The sequence below is a fragment of the Coregonus clupeaformis genome, chromosome 24 (genome assembly GCF_020615455.1).
Source record: "Coregonus clupeaformis isolate EN_2021a chromosome 24, ASM2061545v1, whole genome shotgun sequence".
Taxonomy (NCBI): Eukaryota; Metazoa; Chordata; class Actinopteri; order Salmoniformes; family Salmonidae; genus Coregonus; species Coregonus clupeaformis.
In genome coordinates this window covers 60187466-60203721 of record NC_059215.1, presented here as the reverse complement: position 1 = coordinate 60203721, position 16256 = coordinate 60187466, and the positions used below count along the sequence as shown (strand labels likewise).

The 16256-nt window shown below is 49.0% G+C and overlaps 1 protein-coding gene across 2 annotated transcripts; it reads left to right on the top strand.

Annotated features, from left to right (window-relative positions):
- Positions 1-15831, top strand: LOC121547912 (vegetative cell wall protein gp1-like). Of its 2 annotated transcripts, XM_045207362.1 has the most exons (6): positions 1-372; positions 4745-4810; positions 9002-9185; positions 11029-11496; positions 11744-12194; positions 15513-15831. In XM_045207362.1, exons 1-6 carry the CDS (start codon positions 202-204, stop codon positions 15520-15522), a joined length of 1350 nt encoding a protein of 449 aa, XP_045063297.1. In that variant the 5' UTR covers positions 1-201; the 3' UTR covers positions 15523-15831. The 2 variants fall into 2 exon arrangements, with proteins under 2 accessions (XP_045063297.1, XP_045063298.1); XM_045207363.1 differs by lacking the exon at positions 4745-4810.
- Positions 15832-16256: the final 425 nt, after the last annotated feature.

The window sequence follows — 16256 nt, the reverse complement described above, 5'->3', positions numbered from 1 at the left end:
TCCACCTGATTCAGTCGCTGCAAGAGGGAGATAGCTATATCAATATCATGGAGAAAGAGCATTTTTTCTAGTATGGAGTTTGTGAGCCATATGGATTGACCTGTAGATGTCAGATTGTCCTCTCACTCAGTGGGGTGACAGAGAGTGAATATTGGCTACAGTTTAGTAGAGAGAGAGGTCGGAGAGATTAGGTCAGGGGACATGTGGGTCATTGAGAATGGACGAGGGCCAGAGCCTTGCTGGGGGAACAGACTGGACAGAGAACAGCAGGACCAGAATAACCATCCTACCAGGCTCCTTGCCAGGACCAGACGTCCAGTCAACACCATCACCTGGCAACATGGCTCCTGCTCAGCACTCCACCAGGACAGGGTGAGTCCGGCCACCCAGCCCTCCTCTTAATCCACAGCAGAATGGACTGAAGCCAGACCTCTCCCATATCCCAAATGAAAAACGCGTCAAACTCTGTTCAATGAGCCCCATGGTGAGAACATGAGAGAGAAGAGCCGTAAGACCTGAGCATCTGTTCACCTCTTTGACACTAATGAATGTTAAGTAGGTTAGCCGGTGGTGTGCCACCGTCCCAGAGGTCATTGTGACCGGGGTGGCAGAGGGATGCTGGCTTTGTGTCCGTGCGCCAGTCACCCGGTGAGGGGCCGAAAATGGCTGGAACGCTAACTCCTGCGCCGATGGTAGCCATATTGATCCTCTGTGCTACCAGATTAAAGTATAAAGAGAGCTCTGTCCTGCCAGTGGGGGTCCCCTCTGACTCCCAGAGGTCATTTCGGGGTCACGGAGCCCTTGCAGCCCCCTGACCCACAACCAAACGTGTACACACACCAGGGGCAGGACACAGACCTTGCAGGGATGAACCCCATTAAACAAGACCGGTTGGATGCTCACATTCAGCTCTCATTATAGCTGACCCTGGGCTTTCTCTTTGGATCTGGCTGCTCTCTGGTTTTGTCTCACATTTTAACCTGGTCCGGTCCATGCTGGGGAGCTAACCCCGCTCTTTTGTGTGGCCGTAATAGGTTTGCCGTGTGCATGATTGTCTTCTGAACCCGATCTCCTCGTCCGCGGTGCCATCTTGTGTCGGATAATGCTCTCATTGTTTTCCGACACCTGTGGTTCCTCTGGTGTGCGCTTAGTGTGTTGTTCTTGTTCTTTGTGTTGCTATGGGAGTCCTTTGTTGGAGTGTGCGACATTGCTGAATTTCTGCGGCGTGTATTTACAATATTATTTTGCGTTTCTGTCTGTAGTATCTGTTGTCATGAGGCTTGTTGTGTGTGTGTGTGTGTGTGTGTGTGTGTGTGTGTGTGTGTGTGCGTGCTCCCTCATGCAATCATATGTCCCTGTATTGGCCCTTTATTGCTGACCTCAACAGGATGCTCTGATCAGGATGCTCTGATCCCTGGTTCTCTGTTCGCTGTGCTGCAGCCTTGATTAAACGTTGATTAAATGCCTATTAATGTACGCTGGCTCACAGAGAGGGTGTAATCAGGTGAAAGTGAATTAATAAAACATTGCGTCTAGTACTCAGGAGAGGAGAAAGGGGTCCCCTGAGAAACACAGGCAGATGGCCAGGAAAATCTGAGAGAGGATAAGGGAGAGTGGGAGAGGAGACAGAGAGGGTAGAGGGAGCGAGACCAGCCACCACTTTGGCGATTAGCCCTTAATTGGTAATTTGATCTTCCTTTTTCCACCTACTCGTTATTGATAAGCTCCCAACATATTTCCCCTGTCACTGCCCCTGGACCAGCAGCTCTGCATTTCCTGCCCTCTGAGGACAGGAGCCTGGCAGCCCACACTGCGGCCATGCAACAGTAAACAGCGCCCCCCTTGCAGGAAGTACGTGAGGTCGGTGAAAAGGAGAAGAGGGGTAGGGTGGGAGACACAAGCTAGTGGAAACTCCATCTGCCAGGAATCTACCTAATCTCATTATCTGAATTGGACAAGGAAAAGGGGAACGCCAATCACTTTAGGCAACCCTCACCGGGATAATGTGTATTGTGATGACGGGTCAATGATGACGGGTCATCAAAAAGTAAATTAGGAGGGGGTGCTGGGTGGCGCAGCGGTCAAAAGCACTGCACCGCAGTGCTGAGTCGCCACTACAGCCTGGGGTACAAGCCAAGGCTGTGTCACAACCGGCCGTGACCGGGAGCCCCATAGGACGGCGCACAATTGGCCCAGCGCCGTCCGGGGTATGGGAAGGTTTGACCGGTGGGGCTTTTCTTGGCTCATCGTAGCGACTCCTTGTGACAGGGCCAAGCGCCTGCAAGCTGACTCTGGTCATCAGTCGAATAGTGTTTCCTCCGACACATTGGTGCGGCTGACATCCGGGTCAAGCGAGCGGTGTGATAAGAAGTAGGCGGCCAGGCGGGTCATGTTTCGCAGGACGCACCGCCTCTCCCGAGCCCATTGAGGAGTTGCAGAGATGAGCCAAGGGACCTAATTTGTGGAGGAAAAAAATAAGCTTGTGGCCATACCACCCTGAACACACCTGTTCAGGGTGGTTAGTACTGGGACGGGAGACCGCCTGGGAATACCAGTTGCCGTAAGCTCAAAAATATAATAAATAAATAAATAATATAAAAGTAAATTATGAAGAGGATAGATTGATCAGATTGGAATGACCCCACTTCCCTGCCATGTTCACTGGGGTGTAGTCTTACACCATTAATATGACATGTAATTACCGTCTGTGTGCCCTCTTGCCCTCTGGCTCAACTCTCATGTTTAGTAACAGGCTCAGGGCTCAGGGCCTCTCCCAGCAGCACAGGCCATGACTGGGAATGAGCTCTGGTCCTTATTCATCACAGCACTGGTCTAGCAGTCTGGTGAAATAGGACATATTTGGTGGCTGTGCAAAATGAGGCTAGGAAAAACACTATACATCCCCTCTATTCCCAGTGAGATTTGTAATTAACATCAACTCATAATTCCCTCATCCCCAGCTACCCCCAGCCACACCACCCTCTGGCGTCTAAATATACTTGATTTCACATTCAATGTGTAATGACTGACAACAAGGTCAATGTGTCCTAACTAAGGCACTCACAATTTATGGGGAAATTGGTCGTTGTCCATCTCCTGGCAATTATTCAGATGGGCTGCCATTAAGGCTGAACATATTGTGGTGTTTTTTTTTTAAATAAGTGGACTTTATATTATCCGACATAATGTCTGTAATCATCTGATGTCTATAGTTGCACAGAGCAGGAGAGGCCCAACTTGTCACTCCAGGTCTTGGAGATGGGTAGACCCGATGCTACCCTGTAACTCCAGGTCTTGGAGATGGGTAGACCCGATGCTACCCTGTAACTCCAGGTCTTGGAGATGGGTAGACCCGATGCTGCCCTGTAACTCCAGGTCTTGGAGATGGGCAGACCCGATACTGCCCTGTAGCCACTTGCTGCATCAAAGCATGGATTGGTTAATTTAGCATTTAATTCCCATCTTGAGAGCAGACTGGCACAAGCTGGCACAGGTCAGGAAGGTCCACCACACAGCTCTCAAAGGGGGACTGGGGGTCACAGCAGTCCTCTCACAAGGTAAGCTTCATTGTACTCCTCCTTCTGAGGCCCTTCTGCCCCCTGTCACCCACTCCGGTGCGGGGTTACGGCCCATGAATGAGGGGTGAGCCCTGGGAGGATCTCTCCTCTCACACCCTGGAGTGGCCCAGGCCTGGAGCTGACTCAGGGGCTCTGGGAGCTGCCACCCGCTGCAAAGAGAGATGGATGAGCTCCACTGGTGACTGCGGCTGGGTTTCCGATGGGGATGTGTGCACGTCCCTTGGTGATTGATGAGCTTAACATAGTGCCCCATGCACCATGGGTCAGACTGATGGACACACACAGACACTGTGCTGTCCATCCCATAGAGCCGAGCTGGTAACGGAAGGGGTGTTAAGTCACACATGGACCAAAAAGTGTGATAACCAAAAGCAGTCTGATTATAGAACGGGGGCAATTGATCTATCTATCTATCTATCTCTCTATCTCTCTCTCTATCTATCTATCTATCTCTCTATCTCTCTCTCTATCTCTCTCTCTCTCTATCTATCTCTCTCTCTCTCTCTCTCTCTCTCTCTCTCTCTCTCTCTCTCTCTCTCTCTCTCTCTCTCTCTCTCTCTCTCTCTCTCTCTCTCTCTCTCTCTCTCTCTCTCTCTCTCTCTCTCTCTCTCTCTCTCTCTCTCTCTCTCTCTCTCTCTCTCTCTCTCTCTCTCTCTCTCTCTCTCTCTCTCTCTCTCTCTCTCTCTCTCTCTCTCTCTCTCTCTGTCTCTCTCTCTCTCTCTCTCTCTCTGTCTCTGTCTCTGTCTCTGTCTCTGTCTCTGTCTCTGTCTCTGTGTCTTTGCATTGGTTTTGTTTGCTCTAGTCATTGTTATTGGCCAGGCCCCACTGAGTGGTAGAGATAGTCTTCCTTTGAAAGCAGTTCATCTCAATACTCCATCAGCATTAGTTCATCTAAAGTTGATACATTTGTCTATAATAGTGTTTCTGTACTTTCTCTGCACTCTTTACAGTTTACTGGTGCCAATTTAGAAATGATTCGACATGCCATGGATGCTGTGTCTGTTTGTGTTCATTGATGTCTATTCTCTCTGTTTCCCAGACACCTTTACAATGTTGAATGTTCCTTTTTGTCAGGTTTAAGAATGGCCTGAAATGATTAGGTATGCCTTGTTGTGTGTGTTTGTGTGTTGTGTTCACTGATGTCTGTTGTCCTGTCTGTTTCCCAGCCACCTTGTTATCTGTCCTTTGTCAGTAAGGCCATCTTGTGGGACCGAGGACTCTACCACTACACAGTGAGTGCCATAATACAACTCCAACTATGCACAGCAGATGTACAGCTATGTAGAGTATTACACCAACAATATGTATAAAGTAAACAAACACTGTTACATTACACACAAAAGACAGCAAAAAAATTCACACATACACACAGGCATGCATAAAACACACCCGCAAACAAACACACACACATACACACACATGCACACACACACGCACGCACACACACACACACATGCTTGTCCCCACCTCTCCCCTTCTCTCTAAAGAGCTATGTGAGTAGTTGTGCCACAATTAACAGTGGGGTTGTCATGGGGACAGCAGAGTTGTGTGGGCTGGCTTCCTGTCTTGGCCTCTGGTTAAACAAACAAGTGAAAATGGGGACAAAGACGTTCGCTGGTCCTTACAGCCTCATTTACATCTTCAACTGCCTTCAGCACTTCTGTATTCACCAAGTTTATCAGCCCGGTATCACACTGCTCTCATTCTCTCTATGCACTGGAAATGCCTGATAAATCATCAGGGTGTAACGAGTAACGGTAAACAGCTCCTGTCTGACGGTGACAATTCAACTCCACGCTGAACTTTATGGGCCGTCCCAATCCAAACAGGCCCATTGGACAGGCCAAGCAGATGAGAGGCTGTTGAACCAGTGGTCTGCCACTCCGCCGATGCTTCCGAGCTCCCACTACTGTCACCCAGGACACGGGGAGCACCGAGACAGTAGGCTGCAGAATGCACAGGGACACAAACCAACAACAGGTGCTCAAACAAGAGCAGTGGTTCTAGGAGAGGTTATTTATACACATGGGAGTTTACAGAAGGAGTTAGCTGTCAGTTTAACAGTTCTAGTATCCAGTATTCCAGTATACTGTTCTGTTGTCTCAGGCTCTGCCAGTGGTTCCAGTAGTATTGCCCTGTCTGCATACCAGGGCCTGGTGCTGCTGAATCAGTGTAACCAGTAACCACACCGTTGGACTAACACTGATCATTATGCCAAGACGTAATGCCAAAGCTGGCATGGCCATTGTTCTTTATTGTTTTATTCTTCTAATCTATTAAACACTGTCGTACCCCCCCATGCCTGCTTTGTACTGTTGTGTTGTTGTGTTGGGGTAGTGGGCATGTTGTGTTGGGGTAGTGGGCATGTTGTGTTGGGGTAGTGGGCATGTTGTGTTGGGGTAGTGGGCATGTTGTGTTGGGGTAGTGGGCATGTTGTGTTGGTGTAGTGGGCATGTTGTGTTGGGGTAATGGGCATGTTGTGTTGGGGTAGTGGCCATGTTGTGTTGGGGTAGTGGGCATGTTGTGTTGGGGTAGTGGGCATGTTGTGTTGGGGTAGTGGGCATGTTGTGTTGGGGTAGTGGGCATGTTGTGTTGGGGTAGTGGGCATGTTGTGTTGGGGTAGTGGCGTAGTGGGCATGTTGTGTTGGGATAGTGGGCATGTTGTGTTGGGGTAGTGGGGTAGTGGGCATGTAGTGTTGGGGTAGTGGGCATGTAGTGTTGGGGTAGTGGGCATGTTGTGTTGGGGTAGTGGGCATGTTGTGTTGGGGTAGTGGGCATGTTGTGTTGGGGTAGTGGGCATGTTGTGTTGGGGTAGTTAGTGGGCATGTTGTGTTGGGGTAGTGGGCATGTTGTGTTGGGGTAGTCGGCATGTTGTGTTGGGGTAGTGGGCATGTTGTGTTGGGGTAGTGGGGTAGTGGGCATGTTGTGTTGGGGTAGTGGGCATGTTGTGTTGGGGTAGTGGGGTAGTGGGCATGTTGTGTTGGGGTAGAGGGCATGTTGTGTTGGGGTAGTGGGCATGTTGTGTTGGGGTAGTGGGCATGTTGTGTTGGGGGTAGTGGGCATGTTGTGTTGGGGTAGTGGGCATGTTGTGTTGGGGTAGTGGGCATGTTGTGTTGGGCATGGATGGTGGATGTGGGGTTAGGTGGACGAGTTGGCGGGGCCACTGGGACTAGTGAAGGGGCCTGAAAAGCAAAGCAGGGTCATTGTCTCTCAGTGAAAGTAGACAGTTGCTCTGAATGCTAAGCTGCATCTGAGCCTGGCTTCTGACACGAGCTGATAATCAGATTTACTCCCCTGAATCCGCTGGACTCCACAATGCGCTCCACTGTCATCTCCCCTCTACCCCCACAAACCTCCCCCAACCCCAAACTGCTCCTCTGCCAGAGCTAAGCTAATTACACCCACAGAAACACAAATCTCCATGATTTAAAAAGTCACTCTTTTTCATGGGTTTAACCTTGTTAGAGCCTAAGCCTGGCTTTCTTATAAGCCAGGATCTTTGTGAGGAATTCTCTGTTCCTCCTCTAGACAGACACACACAGGACAGAAACACACTTCTGTTTCGCCTCGAGTCGTCTCCCTGTCAGTGGGTTCACTCAGAGGCAGTGCAATTAAGTGTGTGTGTGTGTGTGACCCTGTGTGTGTGTGTGCATGTGTGTTAGCATGTGTGTGTTTGGAGGGGGTCGAGAGCGCACGCCGGCCTCTCCTCTGCAGGCCATCTGGGACTCTGACTAATAGACTTCCTACATTCATCTTCCAGTGCTTGTACATCCCCATCAGGGAGCTGTTGACCACAAACAGGCCTGTAATGACATTAGCCAGGGCTGGCTTTGGGTTGGCTGTGCTGTGTGAGGCCGGCGTGTGGGCTGCCTGACGCCAGGAGGTCAGGCCGTTTCCTGGGGCCCTGCAGGAGCCCAGAGAACTTCTAGTTGTAGTCATAGGCTATACTCTGTTGCTCTAAGACGATCAGCCAGAATGGAGTGGGCCGTCAGGGTGTGTCAGAGAGTGAGGCTGCTTCAAATACCAATACTGAGTGAACCTCATCATGGTTGCGTAAAACCATTCTAGTTGTACAGGTGTGTGAAAGTGGTAATTTGTTTGGACAGTTCTGTGTACCTGTTACCCATGAAAGAGACCAGGACAACGACAGCTTGTCCCCCCCAAAAAAAAACCATGTTTACTAGGAGAGGTAGTTCAAGCGGGACTTAGAAGGTGAGGCATGTGTGTGTTTGTGGGGTTGTAATGGGACGGTCCTGCCGTAAAGGGCATGTTGAGACCTGCCCTGTGACAGGTTGTGGGCTGGATAACACCCTTCTCGCCTCACAAAGCTCTTCAGTGGGCGTTAGTGACAGATAATGTGGGGGGTGATGGAAGGAGTGAGGAAGAGGAGTGAGGAGGAGGGCGTGCTCCTGGACTTTTGTCCTCTTGTTCTTCTAACTCACTTATTCCTCTTTTCTTCACAAGAATGCAAATCTGTAAACCCTCAGATCAGAGGAGAGGGAATCAGTGTAGATGGTGGAGGGATTTAAGGCTGATCCTCCCTGTGTGAGTCACAGACAGTCAGCCTCTCTCTCTCTCTCTGTGTCTGAGGGGTACTGAGGGCTCAACGCTGAGGGCTCATCTCCACACACTGTCTGGCATGCTGTGTGCTGTGTGTGTGTGTGTGTGTGTGTGTGTGTGTGTGTTTAGGGTTAAGGGATAGAACTATCGAAAGTGAAAGACGAGGTGAACTTTGTTTAGGTGTCTCAGATGTAGTCTAAATCCAAGACAAATACATGTCCTCTCCGTGTGTGTGTGTGTGTGTGTGTGTGTGTGTGTGTGTCAGTGGGTATTTTATTACATTTGGGTGTTTGTTCTCTAAAGGCCAGAGAGGGAGTGAATTAGTCCCTGGCACTGAGTCTGTGGGCTGAGTAATTTCCCCTGGCTGGCGTGCAGCGGGTAGCGTGGCGTGTGCAGCCCCACCCCTCCACAAGTTTAATATTGACCGTCCCGCCCGCTTTTATCTCAGCACGACCCTTGTTTAAATAGCAATAGGACCATGTCCTGTGTGCTCAAAGAATCTCTATCATCCTCACAGAAGTGTGTGTGTGTGTGTGTGTGTGTGTGTGTGTGTGTGTGTGTGTGTGTAATAAAAAAAAAGGCCGGAGAGGTTGAAGTTTTTTCCTGCTGTGTTGAGAATGTATGTAGCTTGAGATCTGTTTGTCAGACACAAGGGGGCACTGAAGCTGAGATGCATTATTTGAAATCTCTGCACGTTGGAGATCCCATTTAATTCATCCTTCATGTTGCATGTGGAGAATTACTTTATGTTGCTTTATTTACAGTATTTAGAAACTGGGAATTTATTTTATTTATCAAAAACAGGTTCAATGTTTCTTTCCCACTCTCCCTGCCCCACACAATGTTTTTCATGTCTCTTTCAGGACCACACTGTCCGTGATGGACGTCCTTCTCTGTGTCCTCGTTTCCTGGTTCACATGAAGGCCTGTCCTGCAGACCTCAGACACCCACGTTTCCTATCCAGTATCCCCAGGCCACGGCCTCCTCGCCAGGAACAGACACAACAAAGACAAGCCCTTAGCGCACTAAAGACTCATTCATGTGCAGGTGAGCCACAGCAAAAGCCTTCCTGCTGCTTGGACATTACAATATACTGTACAACAACAACATACAAGATACGATAAGAAATAGTTTATTAATCCCAGAATTCCCCCTCAGTGATTAATAAAGTATTTATTGTTTATCATATCTTCAGAGACAGATTACCTTGTGGTATCATAGGGCATTGTTGCTTTTGACCCCACACCATAGCTCATTAGGGAACTACAGTAGGTCTCAGTGTTAGAGAGGTGGAGGTAACCACCTGGGCCTTCGTTAGTCCTTAATCCCTCCCTCGGCCCACTTTGTTAAGGCCTAATCCCTCGCTTTCTGCTCTGGGGAGGAAGTGTCTATAGCGCCGCCCTCCTGGTGGTCCTCTGCTAGGGTGTTAGCCAATGAAAGGCTGTGCCAGCATACCTGCCGCTCCTTTCAGGGCCCTGCCTCTGATGTGAAGGCATTTGTCCTCCCCTCTCGCCAGGGCCATAGCCACACTGCAGCGCACGGCTTTGAGCCGAGGGGGAACCAGGGGGATTGGGGCATTTCTGTGCTCTGGAACCGGGTTCTAAAAACCAATTATTCTACCATATGGTGGTCGGCTTCAACACAATCGTCCCTGACCCTGGTCCCTGAGGGAAACGTGCTGTGCGGTATTAGGGGAGGGGGTGTGTGTAGCTGTGTGCCCCTGACACATGTCATTCATATACAGGCAGACACACACACACACACACACACACTTCATGTGTGTGTAACAGATGGGAAGGGCAGGGCATTGTGAGAGGAGAATAGTGCAGAAATGTGCTCTCCTCCAGTGCAGCCCTTTATCCCCCTGCTACCGCTGACTCCTCTCTGTCACACAGACCCCCAGGAAACAAGAGCGCATTGTCTCACACCCCTCCGGCCCCGCAGAGAAAAGAGGAGTGTGCAGAGGCAGAGAGGAAGAATAGAGCGAGGGAAGAAGGAAGCGGGGCGGTGTCGGCTGGAGCTGATGTTTGTGGAAGGGATCTGAGAGGGGGATGAAAGGAGGAGTGTGGAGAAGAGCGAGAGTGGCTGAGCAGAGAGGAGAGAGTTCCCAGGTAGTGTGAAGTTCAGATTCAAGTGCAGGAGAAGAGAAATGTGACAGAGTAGAGGTATCACAGATGTCTTCTAGGAGATACAGGCATCTTAATCAGGATATTCTAATGCTGCTCTCAGGACAGGAGGACAAGCTACCAAGATGCGGCATTTGGATCAGTTAACTGATATGTGGGTGGAATAGCGTCAAATGAATGACACATCATGATGAATCAAGTTTTTTTGCCTTTTATATTGTATAAATAGCCCTGCCTCCAGTACTGGGTAGCATTCTGAATATATAATATTAAGATGGGAATTGGGCAGCTGGTCCAACGGGGTGGGGTTTCTTCAGCCTTTGTTAGAGCACTGACCCACACAGCAGGGAAAACACTGTTTGCTCCGGGCCTCACTAAAGTGGGAAAGGAAATGTCACCGGCAGGTTTTGGCAGAGACGCCTCTGAGCTGTAAAAGATGGTGAATACCATTTATAGATGAGCCTCTCTGAGGACCCCACATGTTAACTATTCACTACCATTCTTTGTCAGTACTGAACAATGCCCAATGCCAATAGTTAAAAACTTGTATCCCCTGCATACCCCTTGCCTAGGTTGAGACAGTCTCTGACAAGACAGTAACATGTTTATAATCATAAATTAGACTAATCAAAATTTGAATTGAATTGAATACAGGATTGGAAAATACATTCTTTTTTACTCTATAAAACCTACAGTATATTTTAATGTGATAAAGTATGATCACGTCTGCTTGAATTAAATAATGTTATCCCTGTCTATTGCAGACTCCAGGATCAGGAGCCTGCAGCACTGCAGCACCACCAGAGGGAGGCGCTTAGCTGTTGTTGTTCCCTGTGTTCCAGTGCCAGTCTCCCCCTCTCCCAGCAGATCCTCCCCTGAGCTCCCAGTCTGCCCAAGTCCAACATCCCCCACTGTCACTGACTCTGGGCAGCAGGGGACTGGACCCAACCCTGCTCCAGCCTCAGCCCTACCTCACGTCCATACTCAGAAAGGGGAGAAGGAAACAGAGGATGGCGTTAAAGAGATGGGTGAAGGCCCTTCGGCTTCCTCAGGGGCCTTCTGCCCTCCAAGGCCAGACCAGGAGCCCAATTCTGGTCCTGAGGACATAGACCCCTCAGGGTCTCCAGTCCCTAGTGTCTGTGAGGGTTCTCTCTCAGACTTCAGCCGCCCGCCATCCAGCCAGTTCAGCCGCAGCACAGACCTGGGTAGTGGCCAGAGCAGTGCTCTATGTGGTACTGTACCTACACTGAGACAATTGTAGTGAAATGCATTCAAAGCTGTTGCATGCCCCATGGGATAATTTGTTTTTTCCTAAATAAATACATTCATAATTACTGTAACTGTTATAGGTGGTCAAAATCCTTACATTTTCTGTGATTTTGTACACACACTTGAATGTTTAATTTTAACCAAGGCTTGCTTTTCTATCATGTCAAATGGAAGTAGAATTATTCCATATATCCTTTTTTTGTTTTACAGCGAATCTGAGTGACCTGGACTCAGAGGGTGGATCTCCTCTCTCCCAGCTCTGCTCCTCTTCCATGTCCCTGTCTGCTTTGGCCTCCTGCACCCCACAGGACCTCCCAACACACCAGCCCCCAAACCCAGCCCCTCACCACCTTCTCCACCATCCAGTCCCTCACCAGGCCCAACACTGCCCACCTGACTGGACCACCACGGAGCCCCAGCCAGCCCATGTCCTCCCTCCTTACCCAGACCCAGACCCAGTCCCTGGACCCCAACCCAGACCCTACTACCCTAGCTTTCCCCTCAGACACCTGGCAGTCCTGCCTCAGCCCACAGTGCAGGATAACTCCCCGGCCAGGGTCAGGGTTAGGGTCAGGTTTGACTTCATCTCCTGTGGGGGCGGAGAGACAGGACTGGACGTCACACCGCTGGTCCGTCCTTCCCCCAATCTCTCCTGTCAGAGGTGAGGAATGGTCCCTGCCTGTCCCATATGGGCTGTTCACAGCCTCCTCCCAGCCTCCCTCCCCGCCCAGCAGCAGCCTACACTGGTGCCCCTTACCTAGCGCCACGGGGCTGATTGTCCACAACATGGCTGGACATCTTCCCTGGTACAAAGAGACGGCAGCCAGCAGACAACAGAGGAAATCAAAGCCTGGCTCTATAGAGAGGCCCTCCTCAGATCAGATGCTCCTGTACCCAACGCCGCTCTGCATTGTGTGGGTCTGCTGTCAGCCCTGTTTTGTTTCCCTCATAATAAATAACGCAGAAAGCTTTTCTTTTTCCTTTAAACCAGCAATAGAAAGAGAAGTCTTTTGATGAAGAGCTGGTACCGTTTGATTCCCAGTTCAAAGGCGTGCGAGGCCCCTTCACAATAGGAGGGGGTGGGGGGTTCCCTGCCTCGTGTGCCGTCCCCACTCAGCCGCGGCTTCCCCGCGCTCTCTCCATTCTCCCGCCGCTGAAAGGGAGACGTGTAGCCGATGGTCATAAATCCACACTGACCACCGCACGCTGACGGGGGAAACAGTTAGAGCTACGGTCCACAATAGAATATAGCGGCTTTCCGCTGCCGCTAATTTACCGTTTAGAATCGGGATAAAGGACGGGCCACTGACATCTGACACTTATGGGGGACTTTATGAAAGACTTTGACAAGAGAGAAAACTATTGGGAAATTGTGTAGGGATTTTCTTTCTCTATCAGAAATGATGAGAGGCCGCCTGCGCTCTTCTAAGGTCCTTACTACTGATTAGTATCGCTTCCAGGTGCGTAGGAGTCAAAATAAGAATACTGAAAGAGATTTCGACAAGCACACTGTTGAAAAAAGGAATACATCCAAAACTGAGGCTTGAATGCAACATAAAGATGTGTATTAGAACATCATGGTGCCAAAAAATCATAGTCCAAGAAAGTGCATAAATGAAAGGTGAAAACAAAGCCTTCCTCAGCGTAAATAGTCTGCACACACACCTGGCTTCTATTACAAGGATAATTGCATATGTCACATGATCAAGAAAGAAAACATCAGAAAATCTATAAATCGGTACCTAGTACAATAGACTGCATGATCTACATTTTATACAGAATATAAAAGATATATGATCAATTTTTGCTTTTATATATACCATGTGAACATTTCTCTATCAGAGACATCTACTGTTCTATATGGTGGCACGCTGTTCTCTATGGGGGAGACGTGGAGCAAGTCACTGGTTACATTTATTTCACGCAGATGTAGACAGACCCAGGTTTTTGTGAAAACAATTCATATATAAGATGAAGTTTGTAATTTTTTCCATTAAAAAAATATATACGGTATAATGTATGTGAGAACAAAATAGAAATGTTGCTGAATTTGCTGAATTTCATTCCCATAGTTGGGGATGTCAATGCCAAAAATGTGTGTGTGTGTGTGCAGTGTGTCTGCAGAGTGTGGGTGTATGGGTGTACGGGAACCCCTCACCCCTCTGCAGCCCCTTTCAGATGGGGTCCTCTCTTTGTGTGCTCCCCTGAGCTCTCTTTCACATCCCCACGCCAGGGCCCAACAATCGGAGGGCGACCCCAAGGCGACCCCTCATTGAGCATCATCTCCAGAGTGTAACTGTCCTTGACAATGGAGCGGGGTTGGAGCGGGACGCTGGCCTATTGTGGTGCCCTGGCCCGGCCTCTCCACCACCCAGACCCAGGGCACCACCCAGCCTTTCAGCCCCACGGTGTGGCCAGAGTGGGGGGACGGGGATACAAGGGGAGACAGAGGAGCCTTGTCTGGGCTGACTCCTTCCTACCCTGCCTGGCCTTGCCTCTACGCCCCCCTATCCACCTCCCCTTCCTCCAACACCACCGCCCCAACTTTGTAGCACTCCTCAGAATGACGGCTGACTTGACAGCAGCAATATGCTTTAAAGTGTCAAGTCAAGTCCCTCCATTGTCTCTCTGAGTAGATCGCCGAGGCACTGGAGTGCACAATGGTCTGTGTGTGTCTGTGTGCGTGTGCGTGTGTGTGTAGTCAGACGTAAAGGAGCTGAGTGTGTGTTCTTTATTTGCTTGTGTATATATTATACGTTTGTCTGCTATCTGTTTCACATTTCCATATGAGAGAAGAAGCTCATTCTCTAAGGCTGTCATCATGACAGAAACCCTCAGCACACCATTTTCAGTTACTGTTACAAAAAAGGCTAAGAAAAACAGGTGTGTTTTCACTGTTTTGAGAAGAGTCAAGTAATGAATGATTAAGGCGGACAGTTTGGCCTGTCCTGTGAGTGATGTATGTGGTAATGAGGGCTTAGAGGGAGAGCGTTGCTCCTGTGTGTATAGTACCATCTCCCATAGCCCGAGGGTCTGACTGGCTCTGTGTAGGCTAACACAGACTCCACCTGGGGGGCATCCTCTCCCATGGAGGTCCTGGTTTGGTGGTGGTGGTGGTGGAGGGTTGTTGACACCGGCTCAGGGCAAGGAGGAGTGTGAGTTTTGTTGGGTGTCTGGGTGAAGTGTGTGTTTGTTGTGTGTGCATGGGTATGATATAGAGCCGTCTCTGTTAAGCCTAGAGGGGACAGGCAGTCAGGCACTAATTGAGTTACAACCATGTGTTGGAACCGGTTTAAAGAGCAGCGAAAACCGATTAATTGTTTTGAGGAACAGAAACAGAACCGGGAAAGAAAGTGATGTCTAGTGTTGCGGAACAGAACCATTACTTTTAAATCTTGAGAACCAGTTAATAATGTTATTTTGTGTTCATTTTTTCCCGCTAATGCCCAGTATATACTGTAATTATGTAATTCAGTGAAGCTATGATGCTAGTAATAGCCTTAACATATTCCAATTCACATCATGTCATGATGCTCAGCACTTCAAGCCAAGCCCCTTCCACGTCCACCCCTCTCTCTCTCGCTCTCTCCCCACCCGTGACATTTCAGTCACATCTCGCGCCTGCACTTATCTGTCCTCAAACATGTAAACAACTAGCTTACACGTTCCACAGCAAGCGGCTCTATCCTCGCTTATTGGTGGAGTAAATTATTGGGCTAAATGTAAAAACAATGTTCATTTCACAGGGTAAAAAATTAACGAAAAGGAACTATATGAACCGTTACTTTTTTGGGGGGTTCGAACCGGTTCAGAACTTTATTATGCTGGTCGGAAATCTGTAACGGAACTAAATAAATAGGGGTTCTGCTCGGAACGGATTCTCATTTTCTAACCCAGTCCTCAATATCTATTGCATCATGTAACACAGTACAGTAGTAAAGCTCTATGTGATACACCCAACCTGCTTGTGCTGTTTCAGATGGCAGTGACACAGTGTCATCCCGGTCCCGCTGTTCTCAGATCAGCTCTAGCCAGTCCCATGTGTTTGATGAACTGGAAGCCATCGCCCCCCGGACAGGCTCCTGTCTGTCCCTAGACCACCCACTCAGCCCAGCAGACTGCAGCCCAACTGGTATAGGTACAGTACAGAGCACCCACATTATGTCCAGCAGATCATATAAAATACCACTGATGTCATACCTGTCAAGGGTCTACACAATGATTACATCAAAAATGTGCGCTATATTTAGGGTAAAAATACTGTACATGTGCCACTCGAACTGTAGAAAAATAATAAATTTTTTGTATGTGGTCCTCTGTAGCTCAATTGGCAGAGCATGGCGCTTGTAACACCAGGGTAGTGGGTTCGATCCCCGGGACCACCCATACGTAAAAATGTATGCACACGACTGTAAGTCACTTTGGATAAAAGCGTCTGCTAAATGGCATATTATTATTATTTTTGTATGGCCATTGGCTTTTTATGTTGTGGTCCTCTGTAGCTCAGCTGGTAGAGCACGGCGCTTGTAACGCCAAGGTAGTGGGTTCGATCCCTGGGACCACACGTACACAAAAAAATGTATGCACGCATGACTAAGTCGCTTTGGATAAAAGCGTCTGCTAAATGGCATATTATATTATTATTATTATTATAAAGTTGGTGAATTAACCGTTTCTTTTTCAGAGCAGGTGAATGCTTAACCAGCTACTTGTGGAATGTACT